Source organism: Lissotriton helveticus, chromosome 7, assembly GCF_964261635.1.
Source record: "Lissotriton helveticus chromosome 7, aLisHel1.1, whole genome shotgun sequence".
Lineage (NCBI taxonomy): Eukaryota > Metazoa > Chordata > Amphibia > Caudata > Salamandridae > Lissotriton > Lissotriton helveticus.
Window position 1 is genome coordinate 523,384,675 of NC_136068.1, and position 16,255 is coordinate 523,400,929.

Here is a 16,255-nt window from a genome sequence, read left to right on the forward strand (position 1 = left end):
GTCCTCTAGCCTGCTCCAGCCAGGGGCTCAGCCAACAAGAAATGTAAAAGGTTAAACCTCAGTCTAGTCAATAAAAATGATGTCTGGTTTAGGTAACTACGTCCAAGTAGGTCTCCATCACAATGGAAGTTTTTAAAATCTGATTGTCTCATACTGTGGGCTTTGGTAGTTTAGCAACCTCTCTTTCTGTGGTTGCAAGGTGCAAGAATGCCATCTTTAGCCAACCCACATCCTTGTTACATACATTTTCTGGGTTGTTAAAAACAGCGGGGCAACTTAGCTCCCTTGCAATATTTTTCACATAATTGAGCCATGGAATCCTTCTGGCTCTATCCAGTGACATACAATCTCTAATGATCTTGTGATTTAGCTCCAGTTCTGAGCTACACCATATACAGAGTCACTTGATAAAAGCGTTCATTTTAATTACATCAGTCACATAGCCAACACCCAGTTCCTCATGTATAATATACGATGATGTAGACTGAGGAACTGAAAGCAGGCTTCTTATAAATTTATTTTCCACAGTTTGGATCTCTGGACAATTTGTGAGCCCCCCAGATGTCAGAGCCATAACAAGCGATAGCTATACACTTAGATTTATATATGTTTAACATTGCCTACATTGGTTTAGCACCTAACCTTCGTGCAAAGTCAAGTATCGAGCATGAGGAGTGAGCCATGGCTATTCTTTTTGCCCTCCTCAGTGCAACCGAAGAGCATCTCTTATCGAATAAGACGCCAAGATACATAAATGAGGAGACCCTGGTTATTTCATTCCCGTCACAGCCAAATGTCTTGATTTTACTAGTCTTTTCTCCCAGACTCATAGCGTGTGATTTGGAAAAGTTGACGTTCAAGTCCAGTGAGCCCATAAAGTCAGCGAATGATGATAACAGATGCTGAAGCCCCACGGCAGTGCGTGCCAATAAGGCTGCATCATCTGCATAGAGCAGCGCTGGAATCAGTCGATCCCCTGCACGGGGAATATCCTACGCAGCACCACAATACCAGGTCTTAATTTGGTAATATAAAGGGTAAATAGCAGAGGAGCCAGAATACAACCCTGTGTGACTCCTCTTGTCACATCTATCTTCTGTGTCAAATTACCCATTTGGTCGAATCTTACTGCAGCTGAGAGATCCCTATGCAGGTTGGACAAAAAATACACAATATTTTTGTCCATACCCATTGCTAATAACAGAGCCCACAGCTTGGATCTATTTACTCGATCAAACGCTGAGAATAGATCCATAAACGCAATATGGAGGGATCCATTTATGGCTACAGTGTATTTTCCTATTATGAGATAAAGCTTAAGACACTGATCCAGGGGGCTTCTGCCTTTCCTAAAACCGTATTGGATATCGGACAATATACTACGTACATCAATCCATTTGGTTAGTTTTTTTTGCACCACCCTTACTATCACCTTGACTGTGGAATCAATCAGGGATATGGGCCTGTAACACCCTGGGTCCCCTCTAGTACCCTTTTTGAAAACCGGGACTATAGTTGATGTGGACCAGGATTTGGGCATTCCATATTGGCATGCCATGTTCAAAACGTTGGCCAATAACTTTGCCCATAGAAGAACATTTGTTTTAAAGAGATCAGCCGGGACCCCGTCCGGGCCTGGAGCTTTATTGCCAGTCATTTGGGTGATGGCCACAGCCACTTCTTGTGCAGAGAAACCCAAGCTGCATTCAGATGTCAAACACGATGTCAATGCCACTAAGGGAGCCAACTTTCAGCTGAGTATCTTAAGGAAACTTAAACCCTTCCTCCCACAGACTGATCTAAAAATGGCGGTCCAAGCTCTATTACTACCAAGACTGGACTATGGAAGCAAAATTCTTTGCGGTCTTCCAAAATACAAACTAGCACTGATCAGGGCATCGCTTAATGCTGCGGCCAGGCTGGTCTCCGGAATAAAAAGAAATAACCACATCACCCCGGCCCTGAAGGCTTTGAACTGGCTACCATACGAGTCGAGAATACAACTAAAGATCACCTGCATGGCACATAAAACCCTACATAGCAACAGCCCTAGCTATTTAGCACAAAAGCTAGAGCGGTCAGGAGGTTGTAGACATTCGCGAAGCGCAAGCTCACTACTTCTAAAACCTAAATCCTTCCACAAAAAGAGAACTGGGTGCAGAGCTTTCTCAGGTATCGCACCAAAGATTAGGAACAACCTTCCTCCAGACGTACGCAGAATCTCTTCTTTTACCGTTTTAAAAAAAGAAGCGAAAATGTTTCTCATGATTAAATTAACATCCTAAACCTTTAACTCTCTGATGCCTTCTTGCCACTGTTTGTACTCAAACAGCAATGTCTATTTCATTTGTATTATATGCAATTCGTGATTGTATGTATAACTAGCGGCCCGTCCCGACGTTGTCCGGGTATGAAAAAGAAGTCTGCAATGGTGGCTCACCGGGGCACGTTTTCCATTTTCGGGTCCTGCGCACCTCACAGTCTGAGGGCGTGTGCCTTGGTAGGTTTATGCACTCCAGTGCACTTAGACGCTCCACATCGCGTCAAAGGCAAACGCCACAACTTAAAGAACGCTATTCCCCCGCTTCGCAATGCTTCCGGCGTCTCCGAATGCACACGCCCACAACAATGCTAAACAACACGCCCACTTCATTTCGTGTCAGAACACTATTCTCAACCAGGACGCTTGTCACAATGCTGAATGCACAAACCCATCACTTTAAGACGTGTCCGAACGCTATTCTCAACCAGGACGCTTGTCACAATGCTGAATGCACACGCCCATCGCTTTAAGACGTGTCCGAACGCTATTCTCACACATAACGCTTGTCACAATGCTGAATGCACACGCCCAACGCTTTAAGACGTGTCCGAACGCTATTCTCACACAGAACGCTTGTCACAATGCTAAATGCACACGCCCATCGCTTTACAGCAGAACGCCCACGCTCACAACGGACTACTTTGTCCCAAACGGTCTTTTTGCCTTCTAGTGTATATGTTGGGCTGGTGTATAGCCTATGTCCATCTGCTTATACTCACCTTTGCATTGCTGTATGCGGTGTTCCGGTTGGCGCTGGGGTTCCGGAGCTTACCCGCCTCACCGGTTTTGTCTCTCTCTTTATAATATTGGTATGGATATGTGATAAATTATGTTTGAAATGGTTGAACAAGAGTTCTTCTGAGATGTTACACTCAACAACATTACTCTTAAGGCCAGAAAAAAGGGGCCTATTCACTATTTCCTATGAATTTGGAACTGTTCTTGATTATGTTGACAGACAGCAGGTCCTCCCATGCTTCTTTTTTGATTTCCAATTTGCGTGTATGCCTGGGCTGAATATACTCCACCCTTGCCCTGATTATTAAACTTTTATCCTGTGATTTCTGTTTTAGGGCACATAATAACTTCTGGTTGGCGGAGGTATATTTATGATCAAACCACCTCTCTGCTTTAATGGTACCATTTTTGTTAGGTAAGGAGAGGGCACTGGCTACATGCGTACATATCCTGTCAAAAGCTGTGGCAATCACAAATCACCACACTCCCCTGTGAACTATCTTGGCAGATAGCTATCTCTTTCCCTATGATGTTTAACAGATCATGTAAAAAAAGATCAGGCACCACTTTGGCCCATTTCAGTCTACGGCCTTGGTCTTAATCACAGAAGCCCTGGTTCTTGACTCTAACGCTTCTGTAATTTTTAAAAAGCCCTTTAAACTGATACCAATAGGGTTGTGGTCACTATGAGGAGACCATCTTGCAGTATAATCCAGGACCATAGGAATCATGGTAGTGTTAACAAATATAAAATCAATCTTGGAAAACAAACCCCTGCCTTTAAAAGAAGGGATGCTCACTCCCGCTTCTGATATATTTGGCAATGCCAGCCCAAAATCCACTATCATATCCTCTAAATGTCCCCTATGTGGAGAATGTTCAAAATGAATATCTGAGTTGCCCCCTGGCCCCAGTTCGTCGAAGTCCTGACACTTCCTGTGACACAAATGAATGTTAAAAGCACCCTAAAAAATAATAAGAAACTGATTAATTTCCTTCCACCTGTATTGGTCCAAAAAGTGATTAAGACTACATAGATGTTCGTTTACAGAGACCTTCTGAAACAAATTATAAAAACTGAGAACCAATATTTTCTGGGCTTGTAGGGGGTCTAATCTCGACCGCTACACAATTATTGGACCATGTTTCCAATTTGAGGTGGCTGCCCTTCACTTTTAACGTAATCCTCGTTAATAGACTGCCCCTAGCATGGCCAGCAGCCGAGGTTTGGGCCGCCTCATTTTAGGTAGTAAACCTATCCAACCAAAAACTATTTTCAGAGTCCCATGTTTCCTGAAAGCCCAGTATGTCATATTCCCTCAACGGGCGGTCCACCCGGGGTCATCTTTCTTTGCTTTAAGACCAGCTATATTCCAACTTAGGATATTTAAGATATCTGCCCCCTTTACCATTGCCGTTATCGGAATGCTCTGGCTGGTGGTGAGCTGACTCGGGGACGTCTGCACCAATGTGTCGTTATGACTGATTAGTCAATCATTGGTATCTAACTGACTCAGTGGGGCAAATCTATTAGCCAGATCTAACACAGCCCCCGGGATCTCAAGGCAGGAACTGTATCTGGTATAGACAAGGTTATATGTTCCTGTTTTTGGACTGAGTAAAAGTGTGTTTCTCTTTTAGCTGATACATGTTTCTCTGCCCCTTGTGTGTCCTTTCAGGATTTACAGTGGGATTCCTCCATCGCGATGAAAGACTCAGTTATGATACTCATGGGTGGGCAATAGAAATACCCCAGGGGAAGCGCTCTAATCTTGCTTATTCCAGGCGTACCAAACTCTTTAAAAAATGATTTTGCTACATTGATCTGGTTAAAATTAACAACAACACAATCTCCCTAAAATGACTTTACTCCCTGTGTCACCCACCCCACCGTCTCGCCATAATAATGTGTGATGCAGCTTTAGCCCCTTCCTCAGAAAACCTTGAACACCAGAGCCTTACCTTAGGGATTAGGCAATCTGGGGATTCAGTCATAATAATTTTTAAATAAGGGACGCCTACTAACACAGCAGATAAGGGCGTAGCCTCTGGGGGTAAGTGGAGTCTGCATTTGTTTTCTCGTGCGTTTAGGGATTGATGGTGCTGCACGTTATTAACAGTAGCTGATGGCTGTACGCACTTTGATTGTGGCCCAATGTAATTATGAGGAACTTCAGAAAGGTGTTTGTCAATTTTAATGGCCAGATCATCGGGGTCTGAGCTAGAATTCCTAACATGCACAATCTGATTTTGAGCCCCAGTGGACAACTCTACTTCAAATGAGCCTGGAGCAACATGGGCCATCTTCCTCAGCGCAGTGTCAACATGCATTCCCTCTATAAAGCACTTTATTTTACTTAAATGCTCGTCTATAGAAGACAATTTGGTCAACATTGGATCCAAAGCATTTTTCAAAGAGTTCAACAATTCTATTTTAAATGTCCCCATGGCAGGCTCCAGATATGATTGAGCAGTTTTATCCACAGTAATGGCAAGGTTGGCTTCAGACCAATCTTTACTCCCTGGTGGGCCACTGCTCCTCCCAGGCCCGGATTCTTCAATATTTATACCCTGTTTCAAGCCTTTTCTATATTTCCTTCTTGGTATAGTCCACATTCCGGCATTGGAAGCAGCTCCCCTCTCCCTTTCATCAATAACTAAGCCAGAACCTGATGCCTCTGGCAGGGTGGCGAAAGTCCCTATAACTGTAATTTCCCCCCTCTCCACAAAATCAGTGATGCACCTAACATCACTAAGTGAATCAATAATAGTACTGTGTGGCTCCTTATCTGTTCCAGGTACTCCCCCTATGCCCAGCTGCTCCTCAACAAAATGTATTTCCTCATTTATGGCCTCAACAGCCGCCGTCAACTTAGAGATTATGGTGGCACAATTCATGGGCATTTTTGCCTTAACTTTCACCCCGCTGAATTGGGCGGTAGTTTTTGCTTACTCATATTGGAGTTCGGGCGTACGGGAGCTGGCCCAGTCCAGTCTCTGCCAGGCATGGACGGGTGCAGATGGTCCGGCCCTTGCCCCGGCTTCGCCCACGCGCGTCCCACAGTGCAGGAGCCCGCAAGGGCTTTTACCGTGCCTCTAGGCGCACACGGATCGTGTTGGCGGCAGCGACGGCCGCAGATGATGCTGGGACTAGAAGTCCTCGTCCCCCATGGGAAGTAGAAAGTCGGGCATCCTGCATTGTGGGAGCCCATGAGGGTTTTTACTGCGTATCCAGGCACACACGGATCATGTTGGCGACAGCTACGGCCACAGATGATGCTGGGACTAGAAGTCCTGGTCCTGGTCCCCCACTGGAAGTAGCAAGTCAGGCCTAATCACCACAAGTCCAATAGACCCCTGCTCCATGGTTTACTAAGGAACTTAAGCCAGAGAAATCAGTTTGTAGGAAATAGGAAAAAAGAAGGTGTGTACCAAAAGCCCACTTGTGATTCACAAGTTAGTATAAAGACCTATTCCAAAAATATTAGAGCCTTGTGCAGCTAGCATCCTATCAATAGAAGTGACAGCGCTGGAAAATCCGCCAAAGAACTTTTAAAAATCTTAAAGGATTTAGTCGACCAACAGCTTGCACTCTCCCTACCCTGACATCTTAGGAACTATGTAACACCTTTGCTAATCATTCTAAGGATAAACTTGAGAATACCTATAAGAGTCTTTAAAAATGCCACCATTCTACTGACTCTATCCATCATGCCCTTGAATCGTAACTTCTCTATAGCCCTGGAACATTTGGAATCCTTCACGCCGGAATCGCTGTCAGAAATTATGATCCTGCCCCCCCTCGTATATCAAACAAACAAAATCACTTTATTCGGTTTTTGCATAAAAACTTTAAAAGTAGTCTAAAACAATGCACATACAAAAGAGTAACATGGATGGCAGCTCATTCTTTGAAGGACACTGTATGCAATACAAATAAAATTCAAGATAAAACCGAGTCATGAAAACAATAAACAGTCTATTGGGGCCATGAACAATAGTCGCAACAGGCTCTAAGCCTCACTGCTGATTTTAAAAAACTAATGACAGGTAGAATAATGTCGCTGGATAACATTTGTAAAAATATAAAAGCTGGATGCACTTGCCTAAAATCCAATAATTTCAGGGTTGGAATAATAACATTTTCCGGGGGATCTTATATAAATTAGAAAACATTAAAAAAAATGAAGCATGTCCTATTGAGACTTACCGTCGCAGCCACAGGACTCTAAGCTCTGACCTCTACTACACCCATGTGGCTGAGCCAGCAGAAAGTGGAAGAGGTCAAAACGAAACCTAGTTAGTAAAAAACGATCATCTTCACTAAAAGGCCCTAATAGATATGGCTCAGTAGATTGTACAGTTTTCAAAATAACAAACCTATGAACAATAAGGGACAGAGTTAGGTGGCCAAATACTGATCGCTAACTGCGAATTTCAGTGTTTGCGATCGGTATTTGGCTGAGAGCAATGTAGGTGAGTTTAAACCTACTAGCAAAATACAGGATTGCAAAATTGCGATTCCCTATTTTGCTCTTGCATTTAAGGAATTGGAAATTGCGATTCCTTAAATGCAATATAAGTAGCACAAAAAAAGTGCACTTCAGCCTTAAGGAATCGCTAATTACCACCACTTCTCAATGGAATTCTAAATATGCATTAACTTTGTGAAAATGCATACTCCATTTAGCACACTCCTACACAAACATATTGTGGACATTGACACCCAGTCAATGTAGGCACACAAATCTACACAACCTCCCAATAGACTGATTATACTCCATGTACCATATGATATCCTTGTCACACTTACATCACTGGACACACACATCCCAAATTACACATGAATGAAACTTAACAGCAAATGCTATTTTTGGACACAGGAATGTCAAAATTAGAAAAGAACGTGCTTTATTCGGCATCCAAAATGAAAATAAGAAATCTAAGGCCAATGGCCAGTCCAAATGTCTCTGGATTGTGGGCCAGAAAAATGGTACTCCTATAAACATGACTTCAGTTTTCCTGCAAAAGGATACCTCCCCCGGGAGAGACAGCTTGCAGGCAAGGCATGAAAATAAAAAAAACTAGGGTGGGGTAGGTTGGTGCTTGGGAGGGCCGGGCTCTAGATCGGGGGGGATAGCTATCACAGTGTGAGAGCTGAACTGAGTTTGTGGGGGCCTGGACTTCACCATCCTGCATATCTTTTAACCCTTAAGGGTGGTGAAGGGAATCGGGAGTGGGACATTTTTAGTTTTCGTTTTTTATCTCTGAGGATGTGCTGGGGTAGGACGGGGAAGAGGATCTTCTGTGTTTGGGAGGAGGTGGGGCATTGCCAGGAGGGGGAGCCTTTTAATTTCTGGGATTTCACCTATGTTTGGGTCTCAGTAGGGGGCTAGGGAGATTGTTTAGGGGTTGATATGGAAGAGAATGGCAGGGGCGGCAGGGCCTTGTTTTTAGGTTTGGGAGGAGGTAGGTCAGGTTGGGAAGGGAAGATGTCATGGGCAATGAGATGGAGTTTTTGGGCAGAGTGGATATGGGAGAGGCAAAGGTAGGGGCTGTGGAGGCAGAGGGCTGTGAAGTCTGTGTCATGTCTGTGTCTGCTGGTGTGGTGTCTGTCATGTCTGTGTGTGGTGGTGTGCTGTCTGCCTGTTGCTCTGTCTGTGATCCATGTGGTGCAATGGGTGGTGGTCTATCAGCATGTCAGTGGAAGTGAGTGTGACGGCTGTCTGCTGAGAGCGTGTGTGTGCACTTACGTATGTGTGTTTGTGTGCTGCGTGTGGATGTTGATGTGGGTGCAAGCTTAGGTTTGCGTGTGCCTGGGTCAGTTATGTGAAATGAGACTGTGGATTGAGAAGAGGCAGGCAGGGTGGGAAAGCTGGCTTTGGGATAAGGCTGCCCTGAGTGTGGAAGCTACAGCTTGATTAGATCTCTCCAGGGAACACATGTCAGAGTGAATGCCCTCCAGGAAAAATAGTAAAATACCATCTGGGTAAGTTGAGTGGGATGCGCCTGGAGCACATTCAGCACTGCTGTCTGACCCACAGACATCTGGCTCAGGGGGAAAATGGCCTCCACACCTAGACATTGCTATTACGTCTGTCAGCTCCTCAGTTGCTCTCCCATCACCCTCTGTGCCACTGGTTCCCACTTGCCCAATGGCAGCATGAGAACCACTGTGGTCAGCTGCTTCCCCAACTGCAGGGTATACTCAGATGTGAGTCCCTTGCTCATTGCACCATCAGGATTCAAGCAAGCCGGGCCGAAGATGGCTGTAATGCCAGAAACCGGTCCCCGGAAGCTTGTTTCCTTCCCAGTGTAAGAATTGGCTTATGTAGTCTGGTCTGCCCTGTTCCCATGATGCACTGGGCCAGGGACAGACTAATTTGCATACAGCCAGGTTCTGAAACTGGGATGGTGCAATGAGCTAAAAAACGGTGTTGGATCTAGCCCTGATCTCTTGACTGGGTGAGAGTACTCTGCTTAATTCAGAGACTCTGTCCATCACCACCCCTTGTTGTAAATAATTTTGTCCACCCTAAGCGTGGAAGGGTATACTCAGATGTGAGTCCCTTGCTCATTGCACCATCAGGATTCAAGCAAGCCGGGCCGAAGACGGCTGTAATGCCAGAAACCGGTCCCCGGAAGCTTGTTTCCTTCCCAGTGTAAGAATTGGCTTATGTAGTCTGGTCTGCCCTGTTCCCATGATGCACTGGGCCAGGGACAGACTAATTTGCATACAGCCAGGTTCTGAAACTGGGATGGTGCAATGAGCTAAAAAACGGTGTTGGATCTAGCCCTGATCTCTTGACTGGGTGAGAGTACTCTGCTTAATTCAGAGACTCTGTCCATCACCACCCCTTGTTGTAAATAATCCCCAACTGTTGTGGCACTGACTCCTTCACTGTCCTGATCTGATGCTCTGAAAAAGAGGTAAACAAGAATTATTTGAGGTGTTGATGTGTACTTTCTACATAGGTCTCAATTCAAGTCTTCCCAGATTAGCCAACATCAATTGTAACTGTATGAACAAATTGAGAACGTACAGTCAATAGCACATGATAGCAAGCAACAAGACTTGTGCACACTATCACATACTGGTAACTGGAACATAGCCTGATGTGACAACATTTTCCTCATTCTCACTAAACCTAACCATATCTATGTAACAACTGATGTTTAGTCTCTCACTCCTGATGCCCTGCTCGATACCATACTTAATTAATGTAATCCAAGGGAGATTGGACCTCGTAATAAGAAATGGACTTGTACTGCATTCTTTAGATATAGTATATACTGTGCCATCCCTATTCACAACTTGTGGAACAGCAGGTCCAGTGCTACAGTTCCCTTATCTTTATAAGTCTAAATGAAGATGTAGGAGTCATGGAATGGACCATATCACACGTGTCACCTCACAGGTGCTCATCTGTCCATTGGCAGATGTAGTTGTTAGAAGTGTCACATGTGTATCTCATATAGTGAACACATATGTAATATAGGCATAGCAATGGGAAAGCTATGTGATGACAAGTATTGTGTTATGTCAGCACAGCACTATCACATAACTTAAATCTTTCTGTCTGACAAGCTTTTAACAGTTTGTAATTGAAACGCAGCTTAGAACACAGCCAATTACAATGAGTGTGTCTTACTTAAGATTCACGTGACTCACTGTGCTACCAGGCCTGAAAGAATCGTTGTTTGTCTAAATTAGTCAAAAACATCTCACTTGTATACTTTTGATAACACTTCTTACTATTGTGTGAATACTGCAGATGTCCACATCTGTCAAGGCCAAATCAGCCTACCCCTCCCTCAGTAATAGCATCATCCACAGCTGTGGTGTGTAGCTTTGATGCCGTTGTATTTCACCTATACATATCTGCTCTTCTCAAATGATGGTCATTGCGGATTTCCAGATGACACATTTAGCCTTCTAAAACAGGGTTCACATAGCATTTATTTAGAAAAGCCACATTTGAAAGCCATGATTTGCTTTGGGAATGTGTATCTTTCGCATACTTGTACTTGCTTTCCCAGTTACCTGCAATTATCTACTTTGTTAGCCACGCACAGACATATGTTGCTACCTACACATAGTCAGAAATATGGATTCAGCCTCTGATCATGTAGCATGTAACCTGACATTCTATTATGGTAAGTGCCAGTATGAAATATGACATGTGTATGCGTACGCCATCTTGTTTGTTGTCGTCACTTGGAGGCAGAGGGATTGTGGTGGTGGGGCAGCTTTTAAGCCAGAGGCTTGTTGCATTTCTTTCTTTTAATGGAACCGAGGGCAGACCAGCGAAGAATAAGCTTACTGGGGGATGTCCAGATGGAGATAGCCTGAAACACAGAAAGAAGAAAAGAGTGAAGATACACTCCCCCAGGAACATTTCAAGAAAGACATTTAGATCACTAAAACAGTAACCTGAGTGCAAGAATCCTGCCAACTTGATACAGAGCTGTGGAGGAGAAGCAAGCTGGTGGATAACTTTAAAGAGTTCTTTAGAGGAGCTTGCAAATTAATTTTTTTTAGTGCGGAAGAGAGGCATATATTTCTTCCTGGACCTGGTACAGGTCCACCCTGGACCGGAATCAAGCATCCGCTCCCCATGCAACTGGAGTCAAGTGACTGGGAGTGAAAGTTTGCATTGTTCAACATTCCGTCCAACAATGGTTTCTTTTGCATTTGTCACCCTAAGTGGGAAGGGTATGCTCAGACATGGGTCCCATGCTCACTGTGCTTCTGGATTCAAGCTTGCCTGGCTGATGAGGGGTGATGCCCGGAAACCAGTCCCAGGATGCTTGTTTCTAGTACAGGTAGGACTTGACTTGGCAGACTGATTTGCATATGGCTGTGTCCGAACTGGGGTGGCGTGGTGAGCAAAAGATTGATGGATTAAACCTAGATCCTTGTGTCTGGAGGTGAATGTTTGCATTGTTCAGCATTTTGTCTATGAATTGTTTCCTTTGCATTTGTTACCCTGAGTGGGAAGGGTATACCAAGACGTGGGTCCCATGCTCACTGTGCCACTGGATTCAAGCTAGCCTGGCTGATGAGGGGTAATGCCCCGTAACTGGTCCCAGGATGCTTGTTTCCGGTTCAGGGAGGACCAGGCTTGGCAGTTCGGGCTGGACTGTTACCATATGGAACAGGGTTAAGACTGATTAGAATGCTGATGGGTCCACATTTTGGTGGTGTGTTGAGCAAAGGAATGATTGATTAAGCCCAGATCCTTGTGACTGGGGTTGAATGTTTGATGTGTTCAGCAATCTGTCCATCATTTGTTTCTTTTTTTCATTTGTCACCCTAAGTGGGAAGGGTATGCCCAGGCATGGTTCCTGTGCTCATTGCACCACTGGATTCAAGCTAGCCTGGATAATGAGGGGTGATGCCCCAAAACTGGTTCCAGGATGCTTGTTTCGGGTCCAGGGAGGTCTTGGCTTGCAGTTTGGGCTGGACTGTTCCCATAAGAAACAGGGTTAAGACAGATTAGCATATGGTTGGGTCCAAACTGGGATGGCATGGTGAGCATAAGAATGATGGATTAAACCCAGATCATTGGGACTGGGGGTGTATGTTTGTATTGTTAAGCATTTCATCCATCATTTGTTTCTTTTGCATGATATTTGTGTTACTTTTTCTCCAAATCCACTAGCAACCTGCATGTACATTACTTAAGGCCTAGGTAGCGATATCATTTAACACAATGATATATTAAATTTTACATATCTGGCAGACCACTGGTGTTAGGATTATGAAACTCACTCAGGTAGATTGTGTTCAATAGACCATCCCAAATAAGATACCTGGAAATCCACTTTACGTCCAGTGTGATTCCACCCTCTTGGTCTGAGTGTGAACCCTGTCCTGTTGAACCATTTCATCACAAACATTAAGTCAATTTTACTCATTATTTTGTTTCCTTTAGTATGCGGAAGGCCAGTGGTTTCTCAACGGATAGTTGGTGGACACGATGCAACAGATGGGGCGTGGCCATGGCAAGCCAGTGTGCAGGTGTATGAAGAGCATATTTGTGGAGGAACTTTAATCACCAACAGCTGGGTGGTGTCAGCAGCGCACTGCTACTATGGGCTGTAAGTATAACCCCTCTCTTGATCACCTACTTGAGTGTTCTAACTTCTAACCACACCATTCTGGGGGACTGATAACAGGAGGCGCAGGGAGGATGTGATCCCAACTAGACACCAGTTAATGTGAAGTGTTTAATCAATGTCAAAAATCAGTGTGCCTAGGCATCTTAACCCATGCACCCGTTAATATCAAAGACCTTGGGCATGTGTAAGAGTCCATCTTGACTTCAATAGGTTTGATTGAATGTTAGGGGAACGTAACAGCAGCTTGGAATTATATGTGTATGTAGGTAACATTGATTTGTCATATCAAGGTTTCTCACCATATAATTCTGTTTTTTCATAGCATATTATGGCTAGGATTGTCATTCTGAATTAATAAGATCCCTGGTCAGCTCAATCATTGCATATTCTTATAAACTCCCTTTAAATTCAGAGTGATCCTAATTGATTGAACTCATCCATTACACATTGAAAACCCTCATACATGACCCTTTACTTTCATGGAGACTAATTTCTCTGAGCCATGAAGGAGTATTTTTTCCCATCCATGTGAATTCAATTACCTGTACTTCTACACTATATTCAAATATATATATTTTTACCTGATGAGTGATGAATCAGTCCTGCAAACCCCTCATGCTTAATGTGGCGGTCCCAGGCAGGAAAAATATGAATTGAATTGCGCTCCTTGGGGTGCATGGTGCTCTGGGACATAGGTTCCAGGTGGTTGAATCAACTGAGGATGTGCTACTGGATGTATAGCAGTTACTCTACCTCTAAATGCAGTGGGTAACTGCAGGCCTGGTGGAGCAGAACCAATAGTGATTTAGAACTGGGATCCCACTCCACCATACCATAAATCAGCCCTTCTGTCTCCTACCCTTACATTTAATTATTGTTCTGCTTCATATTATTTGAGTTCTGAAACAACCAATGGTCTTTCAGACTGCATAGATCCTCAAACTGACCCAAGTCAAATGTAATGAGTACCTGACCTTGACTTTGTATATATCTTCATCAAGTCAGTTATGAAATTCTTGGCTAAAATATCCACAGCTCAGCATAATTTCTAATATGCTGTTGTAAGGAATTGGGTAATTGGATGAGGGGGGTGAAACTCTTCTCAAGAAACAACCACAATTCTTGTCAGGATGAACAACAAAAGTCATAAATTAACATGTGCTTAACCCTCTGGTAGCTTGGCACAAGTGTAGACAGGCTTAACTTAGGGGCTAAGTACAAACAAGTTAAGCAGCACCAGCAATAAGGTGGAAACACCATACAAGACAAATCTCAAAGCAATAAAAAAAACAGGATCACTTTTAATGCATAAAATGACGAAAATTTAATGAAATGCCAAATTGAAGGAAATGCCATCAGCAGAACCAGATCTATGCAGGTTCAAAGTTTTCAGCAAAAATAGCATGTAGAAGTGCAAACACCAGCCAGGGTTATCTAATCACACTTGATAGGGTCAAAGTCACAAGCTCAGGCCCACAGTTATAGAGGGAGGGCTGGTTATGGACTAAGTACAGGTAGCTGAAGATAATACATTCTGTTGTTGGGATCAAAATGCGAGGTTCTGTCAACCCATATTGCTGCCATTGAAGACATCGAACAGTAGCTGTGATGTGCGGTCCTTCATCGAGATGCATTGCAAATAAAGCCACTGATAAGCTGCTGCAATGGGAAGTCAGTGTCGAGCTGTGTTGCGCTGCACCAGTTCAAAATAACCTTCAATTGGGCTAGGAGGAGTACACAATGATACCAGCCTAGTGCCCAAAACCTGAGGCGGCACCTCTTGGGAAACAGATTCTCATTCTATCAGAGGTCAGCAGAGCTCAGGGGGTTCCAGTTCCAGATCAGCTCAACAGTTGCAGGGAGGACTCTGGAGTGTGTGTCCCTGTAGCTCAGACATAACGTCAGCCAACTGACACTTGGAGTCACTCATGTATCCTGGGATGGAAGGAGCATGTCCAGTCTTCATTCTTAGAGAGAAAAAGGCAGGCCTTACAGAGCAGGGCAGTACCCTGGAGAACAAGTCAGGCCTGAAACAAAAGGGCAGTCCTCTGGGGAACAAGGCTGTCCTCTGAAACACAAAGCAGGCCCCAAGCAGCAGGGCAGTCCACTGAGGAATAAGACAGTGGCCTCGAACACCACAGGCAGAGGAGACGTGGGGTCAGCGGCGGTGACTCAACTGCAGAGCTGCTGAGGGAGAGAGCGGGTACCTGGCTGGGAGGTGAGGTGTCCTGCTCACGTTTCCTCAAAGCGGCTGCCATTAAATAGATGAGGGGGAGGGAAGGAAGCACAGATGAGAGGCAGGAGTGGGAGGGATGGCAGGGGGAGGGGCTGCGGGGGCAGCGGCGGCCAGCGGGAAAACCAGGCCCGCAACTGGGAACAGAGCGAGAGGCACAAAAAGTGGGAGGCAATACGTCGGACCTTATTGGTCTTTACACCCTGAATGGGTGGCAAGTTGTGTGGTGGGAAGGGCCAGCTGGGGAAGTAGGAGTAGTGATTTGGGGGATGGTTGGGTTTGGATCGCTTGGGCTGTTGGGGGCACTTGGGTTTGATAGTAGGGTTTGTAAATGTATTGTGCAGAATTTAAGCAATTTCAAGCCGAATGAGAAGGGTTGCCTAGGTATAAGTGCAGCAGGGTATTTGGCAGAATGATAACTGATTTGTTTAGATCAAATTGATGTATGGTTTAATTTGTAATTAGCTTTTATGCAAAATAAAAAAAAAGGTGAGGAGCCTTTACGTGTAGTCCAGTACCTAACTGCCATGACCCATTATGAAGAAATTACATCAGTTTAGAATACATTTTTATTTTGCACATTAATTTTCAGACCTTGAAATGCAGATATCAGGGAACTTGCAGCCGACTAATGTCGCCTTAGGCTTTAGCAAGGTCATTTTTGTATGATTTGACAATTTTACATGTTCCACAGAAAATTCTGATATGCTCCATATGGGCCAAAGGCAGACAGACTAGATAAATGTGCTCAAATTGGAGTCTGACTTTTGGATCTTTTCAACAAAGGGAAGATAACTTCTTGTACCTGGAACAGGTCAGTTGGACATGCATTGGAA

The 16,255-nt window shown here is 44.4% G+C and overlaps 1 protein-coding gene across 1 annotated transcript in view; it reads left to right on the forward strand.

Annotated features, from left to right (window-relative positions):
- LOC144769139 (serine protease 27-like) overlaps nucleotides 1-16,255 on the forward strand; it is a 431,213-nt gene that overhangs the window by 18,121 nt on the left and 396,837 nt on the right. Inside the window, exon 2 of the mRNA XM_078653147.1 lies at nucleotides 13,000-13,165. Within this exon, the coding sequence (XP_078509273.1) occupies nucleotides 13,000-13,165 (166 nt within the window). The remainder of the gene's footprint in view (nucleotides 1-12,999; nucleotides 13,166-16,255) is intronic.